Raw genomic sequence first — 18,018 nt, forward strand, 5'->3', positions numbered from 1 at the left:
GGTCATGTTTGAGTGTAGCAGCAGCCGAGAATATAGCAAGCAGGATCCGATCTTGCGCTGCTACTGCTGTCATCATAAGCTCATGATGCCTAAACCTTCACCTTAAATCACATGATACTGAGGTGATTCTTGGGGAGGTGGAAAAAAAGTCAACTGAGACAAAGACCTGCAAAAGTTTTGTAGTCTCCACATGTAAAACTTTATTAACTCTGTTAACTGGGAAAATATTTGGCGAGAGCCAAATTTCTCAAGAAATATTGATGTTGCGGCGTTCTTCACCGATTTAGATTTCTTTTCTAGCAGAAAGGACTCTGCAAATGTTACACTGGCCACGTTCTTTGTGACAGTGAAGTAACAGATAGCAATGTAACCTGGTGCCTCTCCAGTGAGTCTCTCCAACTCCTCCGTCTTGTACTACAGCTGGCGACAGTCTCGGTTTTGCTCTGCAATCTTGGTGAGCTTGGCATAGAGGCATGTCTGTGCAGTGAGACCGTGGCTAGTTGTTTACCAGCAGCTGAACTTTCAAACTTATTTGTTCTCCCTTTGTATGCAAAGAAACTGCTTAAATTAGTTGCCAAGTATACTTGGGTGGCTGTTAATATAGTGAAGTGTGGGAAAACACCGAGGGAGCATTGATGCAGAAGTCTGTACCTTAGCTCTGTGTAAAACTGTGACAAACGTCAAATCTAATTGTTTGCAGGAAGAAACTGTTTCTTGGGTGTCAAAAAAACCCACCAAAGACAAGCTCATCTTATGAGCGCAATAGTAAACTAACCTTCATTATTCTTTGCTCCATTGTGAGTCAACAAAGGGCACCAAAAAAGAGGAAAAAAGGTACGAAAATGCAGATATTTCCCATGTACAGAGCCTTGTTACAAAGTAAAGATCTTACATCGGTTTGCATTGTTTGAGTGATGAAACCTTGTGTTTTCAGTCAAACGTGAGAAGGTGTTAAGAACATTTAAATAGCAAGTCTGGGTATCTGTTTTGGTCTATCTGTTGGTAATGACCATTTCCCTCTCTTTTCAATTTTTATTTCCCTTTTTTAAAGAAGATATTGGTGCTCAGCCAAAGCGATTCACATTCATGCTAAAAGATGTAGCATGTTTGCTTTTACAGTTTTGCTACAGAGAAAGAATTGATACTGTCTGAGAGTCCCCAGATGGGAAGTGTGTAATTGGACTCTGAGTGGCAACAAGCCACTGGCGGAAAGTGCTAAAGAGAAAGCAGAGAGATGCTGCTCAGACTTTCTTTTATCTGCATATGCACTGATGTCTGTAAACCTTGGCGTGGTAACCTACACCGTCGATGTGTTGATAGAAAGCAGGGGATAGTCACTTTACAGCCAAATAGTCTTTGTTTTAATGCTTTGGCCTCTCTGCACTCTGAGTCTGGCTTTGAGCTGAACGTTAACAAGATGACGTCAAACCATCTTCAAGAATCTCGATGAACGCTCTGGCTTTCCCATAAAGGATCATCAGACTTACAATATGCACGGCATTGGAGTTGCATCTCTTCTAAAATCTATCCAGCTCAATCTGGAGCCAATAAAGCCATCTATCTGTGGGAATCTAGGAAAAAGTAGACCTTTTTTTAGATTGTATCTCGCATGTTATATATTATATAATGCTATAATATATAATATGATATATCATCCTTCGCCCAACTAAATCTTTCACAAGTTTAGAAAAAGTTATCCAAAGTAATTTAACTTCAGGTCATTAAGTTACCACATAAATTCTTCGACCTTCTCGTCAGGTATTATTACGACATTCACGTAAAGCCTTTTTATAGAAATCCCACCACAGACGCACTGAAAAACACAAACACTTACAGGAAACTTCCACAATAGTTTTTGGAGAAACGTGTGCAGATAGTAGCTGCGGTTGGAGCCGAAGGAACAGATTACAGATAAGTTTAAAGGAGCCCATGTTTAAGTGCATTGAGTTTCCACCAGCCAGGCTGCAGCCAGCAGCTCATTAAACCCTTAAGAAACCACAAGGAGGATCTGTTAGAGGGGATCTGTGCAAGGCACATGAAGAGCAGAAGAAGAACGGCCAACATGGCAGCTGCTGAGAGAAGATGATATTGACTGAAATCGTCCGTGCCTATCACAACTTTATTAAAATTACATTTCTGTAAATTGCCAAAGGGATGCTCTGGTGGTTTGTGCACTGTCTGCTCTGAGATTGAGTCTTATCTGGTTTTAAAATAAGAAAAACAACTTGTCACTGCACTCTCAAATACTCTGTGTAGCTACTCTGCATTATTAGAAGTCTTATAGAAGGACTTTTCAACCGCCGACACTCCCATTCACAACTTTTGTTCATATTTCTTGCAGTGTGGGATCCATTTCTTGCTCAATCATTTTCAAGTAACTCTCTCATAACAGCCCTCAATGGCTGGTTTAACTGTTGCTGCAAAGTACCCACATAAAAACATTGTTATTTTACAAGCTTCAATTTCCAAATGAACGACTTGCCGCTGAAAAGTTTGCTGGAGAATCATGTGAAGTCACTAGTTACTGAATGTGTTTTGCTTCAGCTGTGGTTAATGTAGCGGTCATATTCCCACCCGTTTACTTCCAGTAAGATCATTGACACCTTTGTTAGTCCTGCGGGGTGAGGAAAGGGTGAACAATCCTCAGTGATGTATCACACCCTCCTTATGGTGACTATGAGACTGATTACGATCAGGACAGACCTTTCCTGACTTCCCCTCTTCAGTGATCTTTTAAACTTTCCTGTGTAGCTTTGTTAATTAAATCCAGATAATATGAGGTAAGTGTCCCTTGCATTTTGTCGAGCACACTGATTTTAATTATTTGTAGCATCTTGATTTTTGTAGTTGCATCTATCTGACTGTTGCCACAAACTTGATGAGAATTCTTTCTAAAGTCGCTACAATGTGGCTACAATGTAGCTTGCTATCGCCAGTGTGTGAATGTGTGTGTGAATGGGTGAATGACTGAATGTAGTGTAAAGCGCTTTGGGGTCCTATGGACTAGAAAAGCGCTATACAAATGCAGGCCATTTACCATTTACCATTTAATCAATTAGACCAATTGTTGACGACCCACCCTGAGACACCTTTTTGGATTTTGGTTTGGATTCTTGCAGCCGATTTGTGACAAGTGGGTTGGTAATGGTTGATCTAATCTATTAGTCCAATTGATTACCATGCCATAGGCTCCTGTATTGCTCCTTAGTATCAGACAGGTAAATTAGTAGTTTGTTAGTACACTCCATTTTGGTGTATTACATCTTCTGGTAATCAAATTAAAGAATCAATACCTATACTTATGTATAAAAAAAATAACTTGTTTTTGTGCATTTTTTTACAATGTACTAAATCAGTGCTGCTGTACTTTTGCTAAAAGTCTATAAGATGAGTTGAACTGCACATTTATGAGTCTGCTGAGTGGATTTGACTAGTTGATTTGCAGAAGGGTTTGGTTTGAATCCAAAGATGCCCTGAATGCACTTTGGGATGTTAGCTGTTGGTTTATAGCTTTTTGGCTCATTAAGAAATTTCTCTCCTGCCCATGCATGCAAGTCAGGCTGGTAAATATGCAGATAAGTATATTCAACAGTTAAGTCACTCTTTTTCAGTTTTCCTGAGTTCTCCTGAGTTTTTATTCAAGTCTTACTAGGGTTTATCCCCATAATAACCACCACCTGCTGACCCATCACTTCTCCAGAAAACAGCATCAACCATTTCTGAAAATCCCCGTCCTGTGTAGTGAGAGATTACGTAGTTTTTAAAGAATGTCTGAAGTCTCTTACGTTCCGTGATAATCATCCATAAGGAGTATAGATTCTCATGAACAACTTGACTCATTGCAGTTTTCCCCTGTTGACTGAACAGTTAAAATGAGTAAGTAAACCTACAGACTTTTTCAAATTGTTTTTTTTTTTTTTTGTACTTGCTCACAGCTGGTTTAAAACCTCGGGAACTGGAGCTTGAAGAACACAAGGGAACATTGTCTTGCACTCCATGAGAATAGCTACCTTAATACAAGCAATGTGTCAGTTAAACTGAAGTCAGATCTTAGATAGGCTGCGTTTTTCTTTCTTGTGACACCTTACTTTCTTGGCTTTAAATGCCGTGCTGCTACACATGGATCTCTACAAGTTTGTGACTGGTTATGTGCTGACAACACGGCCTCTTTCTTTTGAAGGGTTAAGTTTGACTTGAATGGTTTATCTGTATTTATCTGAGTTCCTAACCACTTTCATGTGACTGCTAAACCTGGTTTTTAGTGTTAGGGTCAGTAAAAGCAACCGAGGAAGGGCTGTACTGGGTATGTTGAATTTGCTTGTTAGCACAGGCCCCTGGTGAGTTTTTATCACCAGTAATGGATGAAATAAAGCAAATGAATGCCAGATTTACTTCAGCCCTTGAATATGCCAGTTGATCTTTAGCTCATGCAACTCTGTGGTCTGTGTAATCATCTGGTGACAGACTGGGTTTACTCTGCATCTCACCAAGTGCATCCTGGGATGTCTGTAGTCCACGTGTGCTAAACGAGACCTAGTTCTGCCATCTGCCTGGACCGTCACATTAAAGTTAATGTACTCTGTGCTGTAGAAATTTGTGCAAACAGTAAACTGTTGGGTATCAAAAACCAAACAGTGGCCGTTTTTAAAGTGACAGGAGTCGTGAATAATGCTGTTTGATGTCAGAAACAGATTTTAGTTTACAGTTCTTCAGCGTCAACTTGTGTCTGCTCAGTGATAACTTCACTGAGCCTCCTGAGAGAGAGGAGTCGTCTGCTCCCTCCACCTCCAACCACTCCTGACAGAATTATGATACCCTGCATACCTGTGTGTGTATATCTGTGTGTGTACTGCTTGCATGTAGGTGCATGCATGTGTATAAACCTGCAGTGCTTTAAGGATGTATGGTCCTGAGTGTGTTTTAAATGGCTCCAGGTGTGTGCTTGCTTGCATGTGTTTTGTCGTGTCTCCAGGGTTTGTATTCAGACTTAAGCAACAGAGTCTTGAGTGACATTTTGATATCAGAGTAGTTACAAATTCTCCATCTGATTTCCAGAAGAGCAGCACTGAATCAATTAAAAAGAAGATGTGAATGAAGCAACACTTGCAAAACAAAACATTGAAGAGTTTTATGTAATCTTTTACTCAGAACTGCTTCAAGGCCAGTTCTGAGTAATTGTTTGAAAACTGTGATGGTTTACTCACTGAAAGTTTTAGCAGTTACTCAGCCATGCTAGACGAAACAGTTAAAAAGGAAGATGTACTACAAATATTGTCAATAAAATGCGTCTTGCAGAAGGTTTGACTATTTGCCAATCATAGGGCTGCATCTATCGTCAATTTCTTGGTGGATACTACATGTGTTTAAAATACAGTTGGGCTTATTCCCAATACCAGTAAAAGTAACTGTACAGTGTTTTCTATTAGTGGTAAAATAGTTTATCTGTTATTGCAGGTTGTGAGGATTTTGTCTTGCGAGGAGATCTCGAGGCTTGCATGCATGGGCCTTTCTTTTTGGGACTCGTTACCTCTTTGGTTCTCAACCCAGAAGTTAGAAGGAAAATGCCAGATGTCACAAGATGAGTAAAGATAAGAAAAAAGACCCAATTTTGGTCTTTGCTTTCATTTCCTGGCATCAGCTGCACATTTCACACACCTTTTAGCTCTAATTAAAACTATGTGACTCTTGAATGCAAACATTTCCAGAGGTGATGTTAGCAAATCAGTTAAGATCGGGTAAAATATGTCTTTGAAATTTGGAGTTAGCAGGAATTTCCCAGTTTTAGGCTTAGCATGTCCCCCATTCATACTTTTCGGTGTATTTAATTGTGTTTAACTTGGCTTTGGTCTTTGCTGTCAGTTCAAAGCTTTACATGTTAAATCAAGCGCTCCTCACATTCTTCAAATGCCAGCAGCTTTTTCTAAACCAGCTGCTTCTCGGCTCGAGTTCAGACCTCGCAACCATCACCTGCTCCAGGGTTACATTTGCATCTTAAACGTTTTTCTGACTCCCAAGAGCAGTTTCACTCCGTGAGAAAAGTTAATAAAAGAACATAAACATGGACCTCAAAGCGCTGAACAGAGACAGCAGTCTATAGCAGACAACAATAAATGACCACAAAATTTTGCACAGACTGAACAGGCACTGTTTCTGCTCATAGCTGTGCTTGTGTATGAAATGAACTTAAGAAAGGACTCCACAGATTTTACAGTTGATTTGCACAGCATGGTCAGCACTATGAAAGCTGTGTATAGCTTCTTTTGTGTGTGTGTGTGTTTTAGCCCAGTTTGAACTTGAAGTCTAGACATCTTGTGACCTGAGTATCACCAAACTTAACTCACACTGCTGTGGATAGAAAATAAAAGCGGCAGATTTTCTGTGAATGTAGCCTAAAGCGAGGGTTTTATGGATGGCCATGAGTCTATGTTTATCACAACCCACAAACAGATGAAAAAACCCTCTTTTGGCTTTCGATATGTCTACAGCGCTATTTGAAGGAAAACACTGGGAAGAAGGATGGCGCAAAATGTTTTGACGGTGAGCACACATCTGAATTTGGCTGCTCTCGGTCGTGTGGTACGGTTTTGATAAGAGAATCTCTTCATGAGTCTAATTATGGAAGTTTTATTTCTCGTCCAATTGCTCTGTTGTTTCTGTTGATAAGCAGCTGGGAGTCTTTACCGTCTAACAACTTGATGGTGTGTTCCATTACAATCTGGACCCAACAGGCCTCTATGATTGTGTGAGCGCAGCCTCATTTATTGTGTTGCATAATCAGGCAGACATTGCTGCAGTGACAGAAAGGCTTTACAGCAGATTTTGATTCATATTGACTTGATAGCATCGCACAGCTGCTACAGATTTGTCAGTTGCACATACATGATGCAAAGCTCCCATTCCAATACATCCCAAAAGTGCTCTGCTGGAGATCTGGTGACTGTGGAGGCCATTTGATTACCAGCTACTACAAATCACTGGTTTATTTCAAGAAACCAGTTTGAGATGATTTAAGCTTTGTGACATGGCACATTATCCTGGCTGAAGCAGCCATCAGAAGAATACTCAGACTGTGGTGTTCATACCATGCTAAAGTGGTACTAAGGGACCAGAAGGATGCTAAAAAATGGAAAGTATCACTCAAACCATTATACTGTTGATGCAGGAGAAGATGAATTCATGCTTTCATGTTGTTTACACCAAATTTTGACCATGTCAGAATGTCGCAGCAAAAATTGAGAAACATCAGACCAGGCAACATTTTTTCCAAACTTCTGTTTAGACCCTGACTGCTATATCAACATGGTATTGGCATTTTAATGGCCAATTAAAAGCTAAAGGAGAAATGCCCTTCAGACATGTCATGAGTTTTAATGTTCCACAGGTAACTTTCCTACTGGCAACTTGTGTTTTGAACGACATGTCAGATTTTTGAATCACCAAGTATCGGTATGAGTATTGGTCTTAAAATCCTATATCAGTATATACATCAGTCTCTACTTCCATTGTTTCTGTTTTTGTGAACCCGTGTGTGCCAAGTGGCACACGGTGTGGTCTTCTGCTAATGTAGCCCATCTGCTTTAAGGTTCAATGTGTTGCACATTCAAAGATACTTTCTTGCATACCTTAGAGATGGTTGTGTGGGAAAATCCCAGTAGATCAGAAGTTTTTGAAATATGCAGCACCAACCAACAACCATGCTGCGTTCAGAGTCTTGCCAAACGTTTTTTTCCTCGGTCTGATACTTGGTTTGAGCTTCAGCAGATCTTAAATGCATTGACTTGGTTCCATGTAATTGGCAAATTAGAAATGTGCATAAGCAAGCAGTTGAACATGGGTACATAATATAGTGCTAGTGAGAATACACAGAAAGATGTTTTTGTTCATTAGAATGGTGATTCGATGGAGAGTGATACAGACCAGCTAACATGGCTCTGGGATTCATAGAAGCAATCACAATTGAAAAAATCATTTTTAATTAACACATTTATGCATTTAAAGGCTTTAAACTACAGAAACTCATCATAAAGACAATTAAAACATTGTGTCCATAGTCCTTGACAAAAGAGTGGGATTGTGGTATCACCTAGAATATGTGTGTGTGTGTGTGTGTGTTTGATTGGTTTATAATAAAGTCTTGCTCAAAGATCCCTTTTCCCTAAAGTGAAGTCAGGCATAACGACAGATAATTTTAGGTCAGTGTTTGTTACTAATGGTTTCTATTGTGTTCTCGGCGGGTCTGTTCAGTTTTGCTCTCAGTGAACTCTGTCTCATTCACCCCATCAACCAGAGAGAGAGAGAGAGAGATGTAGATTCCTGTGTGTAGCTGTAAGCGAGAGAGAGAGCCTTGGAGAAAGGCATGTGGATTCCTGTGTGTTTGTGTGAGTGAGAGACACAGAAGGAGAGAAAGACAGAAAGAGAGCGAGAGAGAGAGGTCTGGGTTGCGTTGAATGTTTGGAATGTTGAGGCTTTTGGCTTCAGTTTGTTCTGACGGGAGGAGGGAGGAGAGAGAAATGAGGGACAGAGGGAGAGGAAAAGAAAAATAGGGAGAGAGGAGGTAAGTAAGGGGAATTAGAGAAGGACAATGACGGTTTACTCTGTATAATAAGGAAAATGTACTTGAAGTAAAAGTAAAGGTATGAATGCGTTCTAATGGCCATGCCCATTTATGAACATAATTGTAGTTTGTTAGTATTTTGTGACTATTTTTGGCGGCAGTCAACTTTTTCATACTGGTTTAAACTGATGATCGTTTCTTTTTCCTTTGGGTGGTTCCAGTTACTTTATAAAATCCCATTCCCACGTGGCTGACATTCTAACCTTTTTAAACACCTGTTGGTCACGTTTGCATTAAAAATGTTTACTACTTTTCTGAACTGTGGCTTTAGAAATTATGGTGTAGTGTGTGAACTGTAAATGCCAATGCCCAAAACCACTGGAAATGAGGATAATATTTTTACTTTAGTTACCGTATTTTTTGGACCATAAGGCGCACTGTCGATGAACGGTTCTCTTTTCATACATAAGGATTATATGGATTATAAGGTGCATTAACCCTTTAAAAACGGTCAGAGCGGGCATGCTCCGTTTTGCGTAACTATTTTTAAATCCCGGTAGCACTGCAACCACGTGAGCTAGCGCAATAATTTTTTTTGCATATGAAACCAGAGAAGTTGTACTTACATCTTATGCCATCAGCTTGTCCTAGGTCACAGTTTCCTTCCACATATAGCTTTGCAAAAACTGCATAAAAAGCACTTGCAGCAACAAAAGCATAATATTCCAGAAACACACTTTGCCGATCCGATCAGCTGTTCATAACACTTCCTACGTTGGAACAGACGTCAGCGCGAACTATCGCATGTCCGCCATGACCTGCCCGAAACCGGAAGTGATATCATTTTTGCGGAAATGTAGTTTTTTACCATCAGGGCCTCATGAGCTTATACTGGTGTTTTTAAAAGTTATGTTTGACTTTATGACTTTCTGTGTCGTTTCTGGGATGCTTAGAACTAAAATTGCACTGCTGGAAATAGTTTATTTTGATGCATATGCTGCTTTTTTGCAAATTTGCACTATAATATTTATTTTCATTTTTCCTGCAGTGTATAAAAATTGGTGTATTTCAAAAATAAAACTATGAAGGCACTCAAAATAAATTTCCTGTGGTGGGAAACTATTTTGTGCAACTTTTTTGTATTTACAGTTTTGAGGGATAAGCCTCTTAAATTTCTCTAACTAGAAATATATCTTAAAAAAACAAAAACGATTTTCAATTTTTTTGTAGTTTATTGCACTTTTTTGCAATTTATGTAATTACTATGCACTTGATGCATTCATATTATTAAAATTTAGGCTGTAATGGTTGTATTGATGTATAGCAACTTGAAATGCTCCCAAAAATGGCACTACAGCATGTAAAAATATAATATAAGTTCTGGCGGACTTGGTTCTATGGTAGATCTTAAAGGGTTAAGCGAAACAAAACAGTCAGTCAAACTCCCACCTCCACTTCTGTACCATTGATTCATTAATGTTGAATTCTCTTGCAGCTGCTCTATTCCCATGTTGTTGCAGTATATTATTGACTAACCTCGTATTGTGGATGGATTATCTCAGTTGTTCTCCTGACTGAAGTTTGGTCCGTTTACAACATCCTGCCATGCAATTGCATTTGTCCCTAAACATTGGGAACCCTCATGTAGGGCTGGGTCATATCATACCATTCACAGTAATACCGGTATAATATTAGGCAATGATAAAAAAATTTAAATATCGCAATAGAATATGGGTAAAAAGTGCATATGCAGTGCCTTTGTTTTCATACGCACATGGCAGAAGAAGCATGGCGACGACGGAGAATGAGAAGGGCGAAAGCGGATCGTTGAATGACAGATGAACCAAAATTGGTTTGTAAAAATGCTGCAACTTCAGTGGTGTGGAACTGATTTGGCTTTCGTCTGTTAACTTTTATCGAGTGGAAAAAAGTTACTATTCATCCTCTAGCTTCACTGTGTTTAACATAGCTGTTTAACATTTTAATTTTTTCAGAAATCTCTGTCAGAACATGCTATATCATGTTTAGGTAGAAACTAGCGAGCTAACTAACTTCTAACTCCGTTAAATTTAATAAATTCTGTTTTCATGGATCCATGGATGTTAAACGTAACTGTTACACCTGGTAAAGCAGCAACGCTGAACATTTTATTACAGATGAAAGTTTTTAACTCTCAGTGATGCCGCAATGTTCGTTTGACTTTGGAACCTGAAGCGCTAGCCGTAATGCTCTGACTATCCATCAAGCGGTGCGGCTTCGTAGCTTACCAAAGTTGTACTAAAACATTTTTTGACAGATTTTTGAGTGCCGTGTACCACATAAGATCGGTTCATGGTCAGTAAGCACAACCAGAATTCATACATAAGGCGCACGGGATTGTAAGGTGCACTGTCGATTTTTGGGAAAATTAAAGGATTTTAACTGCACCTTATAGTGCGAAAAATGCAGTACTTTAAATTAGGGCTGCCACGATTAGTCGACCAGTCACGATTACGTCGACTATCAAAATCGTCGACAACTAATTTAATAGTCGACGCGTCATTTGAAGCTTTGTAAGATCCCAAAAGACGCAGGAATAAGTAGTAGGATTTAAGAGTGTAATAACAGACAGAAATAGAAGATGGCAGCACAGCATGTACAAGGATACCAGCTGCCGTTAAATCCCGAAGAAGAAGAAACTGTGTCCCAGAATTCATAGCGCGGCCCAGCTCAGTTTCCAACAATGGCGGCAGCTAGTTAGTTTTAGTATTACTTGTATTATTCTTTCTCGGTCACAAAATAAACGTTTAACATATTTTCAGACGAGAATGTAGCTGTGTAAACCTCAAATATCGGCTCAGTTTATCGAGACACCACATATTTTAAAAAGCGCTCCGACGTTTTCGGAGACGTCTGTTACCCACTAGCTCGATAGCTAGCCGGGGTTCAAGGCTAACTAGAGCCCGTGAGAACACCGGACTCCCGGCAAATCGTTTTCAAACCCACCGCCGTCTTTCGCTACTCAGGTTAAACATGATATATAAGTCACTTAGATAACTTACAAATGTTATTGTTTGGCTTTTTTTTGTATTTTATTTGTTCCTGAGTAAATCGGTTTGAGATTAAAGTTATAGTTTCTACGCAGCTGAATAAACGTCAAGCAGACAACTGATTATCAGAAGTGTGAGATGGTCGAGAATATACTCCGGTGTCCTGTTATATTTTAGATAGCAGGGAGCAGACGGCTGAGTTTATTAAACTCCACCGAAACAATCTGCAAATTTCATTAAAATTTAATAAACTATCGTCTTGTCTTTGTGTTTAGTTAGCACAGACCTTAAACACTTAAAGCTGTAAGCTAATGGTAGTTATATAAGAGCAGATGCTGCTGGTGCAATAAGCTGTACGTTTTACGTCCAATGGATGCATGATCTGATTAGTCGACTAATTGCAAAAATAATCGGTGACTAGTCGATTATCAAAATAATCGTTTGTGGCAGCCCTACTTTAAATATATTTTTATGCTGAACTTTTGTACTAACAGCAAATAGTCTGAGTACATAGCTATTCTTCTATATATCTATAGTTTATCTGTTACAAAATAACATTGTCTTTTTTCATGTAATGCAAAAGTGCACATAAGCTGGACATGAGCCTGGGCATCCTGCACAATGGTTTCTACACTGGAAACACCCATGTTCAAACAATGGTTTGTCAGAGTGACTGTGACTAAGCAGTGATGTAATCATTTAAAGCACACATAGCTGGGCTAGGCAAAGAATCTCAAAGTGCAAGTTCTGCATAATTGAAACAAAGACAGTTTTGTATGCTTCCATATAATGTGACTCTGATTTTAATAAGATTTAAAGTTATTGATTAAATGCCCCACAGACCAGAGTGCGCTGAACAAAACTAGTCTTTCTGTACTTTTCTTTTATGATAACATACTTGTTTGATGCAAACTATCTTCAGCTATATTGTGTGTTAATTTATTACACAATAATCTCTGTATTGATGCAGAACGGAAATGCTTTTAAAAAATATCAAACTATTTAATGAATCCAGTTTTTTAAATGCGTAAATTTCCTTTCACTAGTTTCGATCATGTTCTTTTTAGGCTTTGTGATGGTGTCAGTTTTGATCTCTGACACTGTTTTCTATTACACTCAGGTGGGTACACAGACCTGCTAAACCCATTTGTGCTTTCTGTCAGTGCTGCAGATTTACAGTTCGGAGGTTTTTGGTCAAAAGAAGGTTGTTATTTCCATCTGCAATAATTTATATTTGGCAGTAAGGCTCTGCTCTGGAAAAGCAGCAGCAAGACCCCTCTACAGAACAGGTCAGGCATCAATAACTTGTGGCTCCTAGAGTTTCCAAAAGAAGAATGGGAAGCAGAATCCAGCCCCTCTCCTGTGGAACCAGCTCCCAGTGTGCACTCAGAGACACACACCCTCTCTAATGTTAAGAGCGGTTTAAATGTTCTTTTTGGATAATGCTTATAGTTAGGACTGGATCAGGTTACCTTGAGCCATCACTTAGTTGTGCTGCTGTCGGCTCAGACTGCTGGGGGACTTTCCCAGGTTGCACTGAACATTTCTTCTCCTCTCACCTCTTTTCACTGGCATTGCATTTATTGTACAGCTATTGCATGTTACTAACTTTTGCCTGCTCTTTCCTGCAGTGTTTTTCTTTTTTCATTTTGTTTGTTGTGTGTGATCTCTCTATGCTCCTGTTTTTTTCCCGTCTCTTTCCCCTCAAACCCCAGCGGGTCGAGACAGATGGCTGCCCCTCCCCGAGCCTCGTTCTGCCAGAGGTTTCTTCCTCTTTAAAAGGATGTTCATCCACATAGATGATTGTTGTCGGCTCTCCACTCAAATATTATTTGAAATTGAACTGAATCAAACTGAATTTATTTTTTTAAGTCTCTTATCTGTGTAAATTGCTGGACCCACATGTCTTCGTTCACTCAGGTCAGCAGACCAGATACTTTTGCTGATTCTGAAGAGAAAACTCAGACGTGACAGTTGCTTTTTCATTTGTGGCACAATTTGCCACTGCACACCAGGCAGACTTAAATCTCATTTAAAAATACACCTTTGCTCCCTAGCCTTTGTCCCATTGTGAGATACTGACTGTGATTTTAAGTCATCTTTTAATTGTGATGGTTCTTTTGTGTCTCCCTGTTGCTGCTTTAAAAGTAAAAGTGGCGAAAGTATTTTATAGATAGTGAATGTGGTTTGGTATGAATTGAACAGATCATGACATTGAAAGCAGGATGCAGATCTGCATCAACTGTGGACATGCTAGAGCGATTTAGATGAGATTTGCCAATTGGATCCATAGAGCAGTATCAGTAAAGCGATCGGGTAATGTAGGCTGATCCCAGCTGATCTGCTGCGATTTTCTGGACTTTGTAGCCTGCTTGAGCTAACCCTAAACTTGATTTATGCTGCTCTCAGCAGCAGAGAAGTTTGAAAAAAACACAAAAGGCCCTTTGCCAAGTCCACAATTGACCCATTTACTGTATCGCTCTCATGTTGCACACTCATCTAGAACAGTGGTCTAAAGCGAACACAGACCTTTAAAGTAGTTCAGATCTAAACAAAGACGTGGATGATGCATAGACACTGACAAACAATCTCCTGTGTTGTTTAGAGAGCAGGACCTAGTTACATAATGTGCACACTTTGGTAAGGCATGTAATTGCAAGGCTTGATGCCCCAAAGTTGTTTTACGGCGATTTAATTTCCAGAAATCTGGTTTATTTATAGCAAGCCTGAAAAAACTAAATGGTCTGTTTGTCATGGTGGCTCGAGAGGTCAAGAAATACTCCAGGAAGTTATTTATAATTTGCTTATAATGAAGCAGAATTTTTTTCATCACTTATTTGTTACAAAAACAGTTCAGTATCAGTCTTCATTAGATTCTTCCAAGGGTTACTTTTTTGTTTCTCTTTGACTTCTCTTTGTCTCTTTTACTGTCTTTTTCTCTCTGTTATTTTCTCTCCCCCCCTCTCTCTCACTCTCTTGTCATGTGATTTTGCTGTAGAGATGAGCAACAGAGCAGGAATCTGAGGTTCAGCCAACGCATTACATAAAGCTCCCTCCTTCTCCCCCAGTCGTTGCTAGAAAACAAACGTGAACCACTTCTTCTTCAGCTCGGCTAAAGTGAATGAACTCACTTCCTGAAGGCAGAGCAGGGAGTTTTTCATTAGGGAAAAAAAGAGAGAGAGAGAGAGAGAGGGAGAACGATTGTTTCAGGAACAGACTGGATTCTCTGGTATTTAAGAACAGTCAGTATGTGCAGAAAAACATGCAAGTCTGTCTGAAGCGGGCTGCAATCAGCTGCTGCAGCCTGTTGTGTCTACAGACCGAAACATTCACATCCATGTCAAGATGGCAAGGCTTCCCGTCTTTAACTCCTGTTAGCGCTGGGCTGGATGTTTGCCACAAGGACAGACAGCAAAGGTTTTGATTCATGGTCACTTTCAGATTTTGCCTGTTGAAGTCATCACGACATAAACTGGACGCATCAGACGTGATTCTTCTTTGTGTTTTTCATTTCATTGTAGAGCAGAGGGTCTTGAATCTGAAGCTCCCTGTGGCTTTGACAAAAAAAGGAGAAACTAAACTTAACTACAGTAACTTTTCTATATTTTATAAGTGAGGTCTGGTACCAGAACTGTGCTGCAACCCCATCAAGAGAAGTTTGTGTCTCCCCCTGGTCTCAAGTCAGACAGAGCCACTGTGATTGTTCTGCAGATGGAGTTTACTTTCTTTTTTACTTTTAACCTCCTAAGACCTGAACTCTTTCATGGCATGCATTTTCAGTTTCTCTTGGGACCTGATGAATGTAAAAACAAAGAATTACGAGATTTTTTTTTTCTTTTTACCTGATTTTTGTTTCTGAGAGAAATTAGACTGACATATGAGGACATTCCCTTTACATTTTGATAGAACAGTGGCAGTATAGTGTCCTCGGAAGTGGATATCAGGCCCTTGTAGAGCAAAATTTAGTATTTTGGTCTAGACCAGCGGTCCCCAACCCCCTGCCCACGGACCGGTACCAGTCCGTGAGTTGTTTGGTACTGGGCCCGCGAGTTCAGGCACAGGTGTAAAATTTAGGGTTTTTATTGGTTTTTAGTGTTCTTTTTTTAATTGTTTTTATAGTTAACTCTGTTTCCCTGGGTCTTTTCCTGTGTGTTATGAATTAATCTTCTTTTTTGGTACCAGTACTGGTTTTATTTTGCTGTATTTATCTGCGACACCTTAAAGGCCGGTGTGTGAAAATAGTGTCGGACATAAACTGGTCCGTGGTGCACCTTTACTGGGTTAGCATCAGGGTCAAATTCCGCTCTGATCCCAAAAGAGTTTAAAAAACCTGGAAGTTCGTGTTTGACTTTAATGCTGTCCTCTCTCTCTTTGCTTCTCCCTTCCACCCATTGTTGTCCTCCCCACCTTGCTCACCTCCCTCCCTCCTCCTCCTCTCTTTGTGTTTCTCTCCTTTTCTTCATTTTCTTATCGGCCCTCGGCCTCAAACCGCTGTCTGCGTTCTTTCTTCCTCTCTTTGTCTTTTTTCCTGTCTATTTTCTTTTTCTGTCCTCCTGTCTCTCTATCACCCCGTCTTTCTCGCCTGCCCAGCTGTTCTGACCCCGAGAACTTTACACAGAGTGAATGTAGAGAACAAGACAATACGAGTAGACAGCGGTTGTAGTTTTTCTATATGTGTCTATGTATTTATGCTTGAAATGCTTTGTGTGCAACAATAGGGGTGTGTTCGTGTGCGTGTGTATGTATGTGTGTGTTCTTTAGTGTTGCGTAACCTCTGTGAGTGGGATGCTGTTTGCGTCCAGTGTTTATAAACTACTCCGCTCCAACAGCAATAACGTTGCGAAATCAAACACACACACACACACACACACACACACACGCACACACGCACACACACACACGCAGTCCTCTCGTAAATGACGGTAGGAGTCATTCAGACTCCTCCTCGTCCATCCATCCTGCTGCAGTTGTGTAAAACAGTGACCGCTGGAGACAGTCGACTTCCTACAGCGAAAACAAAGATTTTCTTTGTTTTGTTTGGAGGAAATTGCAGTTTTCAATGTTTTAATGTCAGATAATCAGTTAAATTACTCTTAATGTGCACAATGGAACACCTAAATCTCCAGAGTTCTGCTTGAATGAGGGATTCACGTCTATTCAAGCCTCAAATGAGGGATATGATAGCTGAAAGACTCTTTAGATTTTATAGTAAACCGTAGAATGATTCTTTAAACGTAGATAAATTAGAAACAGATGAAAATATGTTGCTGGATAAAATGGGATTAGAGGGAATAAATCATTTTAAGGAGGGAATAAGGATAGGAGCAGCAAAAATCAACAAAAGTAGAATTCTTCAAATATTCATCATCACACAGGAGACGTAAAAAATTCGTTCATGTACTATGATTGTCAACTGTGGGTGACGATGGCGGGCAAAATCAAAGACTTAAACATCTATTCTAGTTATGTGTTTATAGGACCTTTTTTATTTTACAATGGCAGTAATGGTCTTTGCATATGTGCAAATTGGCATGTCAACTTAAAGACAAAATAATGCTGTATTTTATGGGTCAGTTTACTGAAACTTTCCTCATAATTTTCCTAAAAACATGCAAAAATTGCAAAGATATTTCCCAAAAGAAGTCAACGTGGTGCTGCAGTGGTTAGCGCTTTTCCTGTTTTGGAATGAGTTCTTTACACGCACTCTTGGCTTCCTCCCACTGTCAAAAGACATCCTCGTTAGGTTAGCTGGGTATTCTTAATTGGCTATAGGTGTAAATGGTTGTCTGTCTCGATGTGATTGGCGGCCTGTCCGGGGAATAAGCTCCAGCCCGACTACAACCCTGAATTGGATAAAATGAAGAAAATAGAGGGATGGGTTTCCAAAAAAATGTTTACTGTAACACTTTATTCCCTTGTTGTCTGAGCCGTCATTCGCTGTCAGCTGCAGATGTTCATGTTGTTTTTTCTGTGTCTCGCAGAGATGTAGCGTGTGTGTTGGTGTGATCGGCGGACCATCATGCACCTCTTCTTGCTGCTGATCCTTCAAGCTACAGCAGCCATCGGACAGATTGATCCCGGTACACAGGCACACACACACAAACCCCACTTTACCCCATCTTGATTTTAAATCTAAATCAGTCCTCTGCAATGAGCCAATTTAAACAGTTACAACTCAATAAAATGTTTCATTTGTAAAGGTCTAAAATCCGTCCTTGCAAAACACATAAAAATAAAATTGTGAATGTGTTTTTCCAGCACACTGTCGCTACCCCTTGGGCATGGAGGATCGACGGATCAAAGATGATGCGCTCAAAGCATCCAGCCAATGGCACGAAACAACAGGACCACAGTACGCCAGGTAGGTGTGGCTTAAAGGTTAAGTCGACTGGTTTTAAAAAAATTGATTAAATATGCTTTAGAATGAAGTCAAAT

General features: G+C 39.9%; 1 protein-coding gene across 2 annotated transcripts in view; it reads left to right on the forward strand.

The window, feature by feature from the left end:
• ddr2l (discoidin domain receptor family, member 2, like) overlaps positions 1–18,018 on the forward strand; it is a 38,121-nt gene that overhangs the window by 4,370 nt on the left and 15,733 nt on the right. For both annotated transcript variants that reach the window (XM_086315339.1, XM_086315340.1), the window contains exons 2-3: positions 17,565–17,663; positions 17,842–17,944. In XM_086315339.1, coding sequence (XP_086171465.1) covers positions 17,603–17,663; positions 17,842–17,944 — 164 coding nt within the window. In that variant the 5' untranslated portion in view covers positions 17,565–17,602. The remainder of the gene's footprint in view (positions 1–17,564; positions 17,664–17,841; positions 17,945–18,018) is intronic.

This window comes from Aulonocara sp. 'chitande type north' Nkhata Bay, linkage group LG12 (genome assembly GCF_057382095.1).
Source record: "Aulonocara sp. 'chitande type north' Nkhata Bay isolate Kocher_YH1m ecotype deep benthic linkage group LG12, A_spYH_male_GT1.1, whole genome shotgun sequence".
NCBI lineage: Eukaryota > Metazoa > Chordata > Actinopteri > Cichliformes > Cichlidae > Aulonocara > Aulonocara sp. 'chitande type north' Nkhata Bay.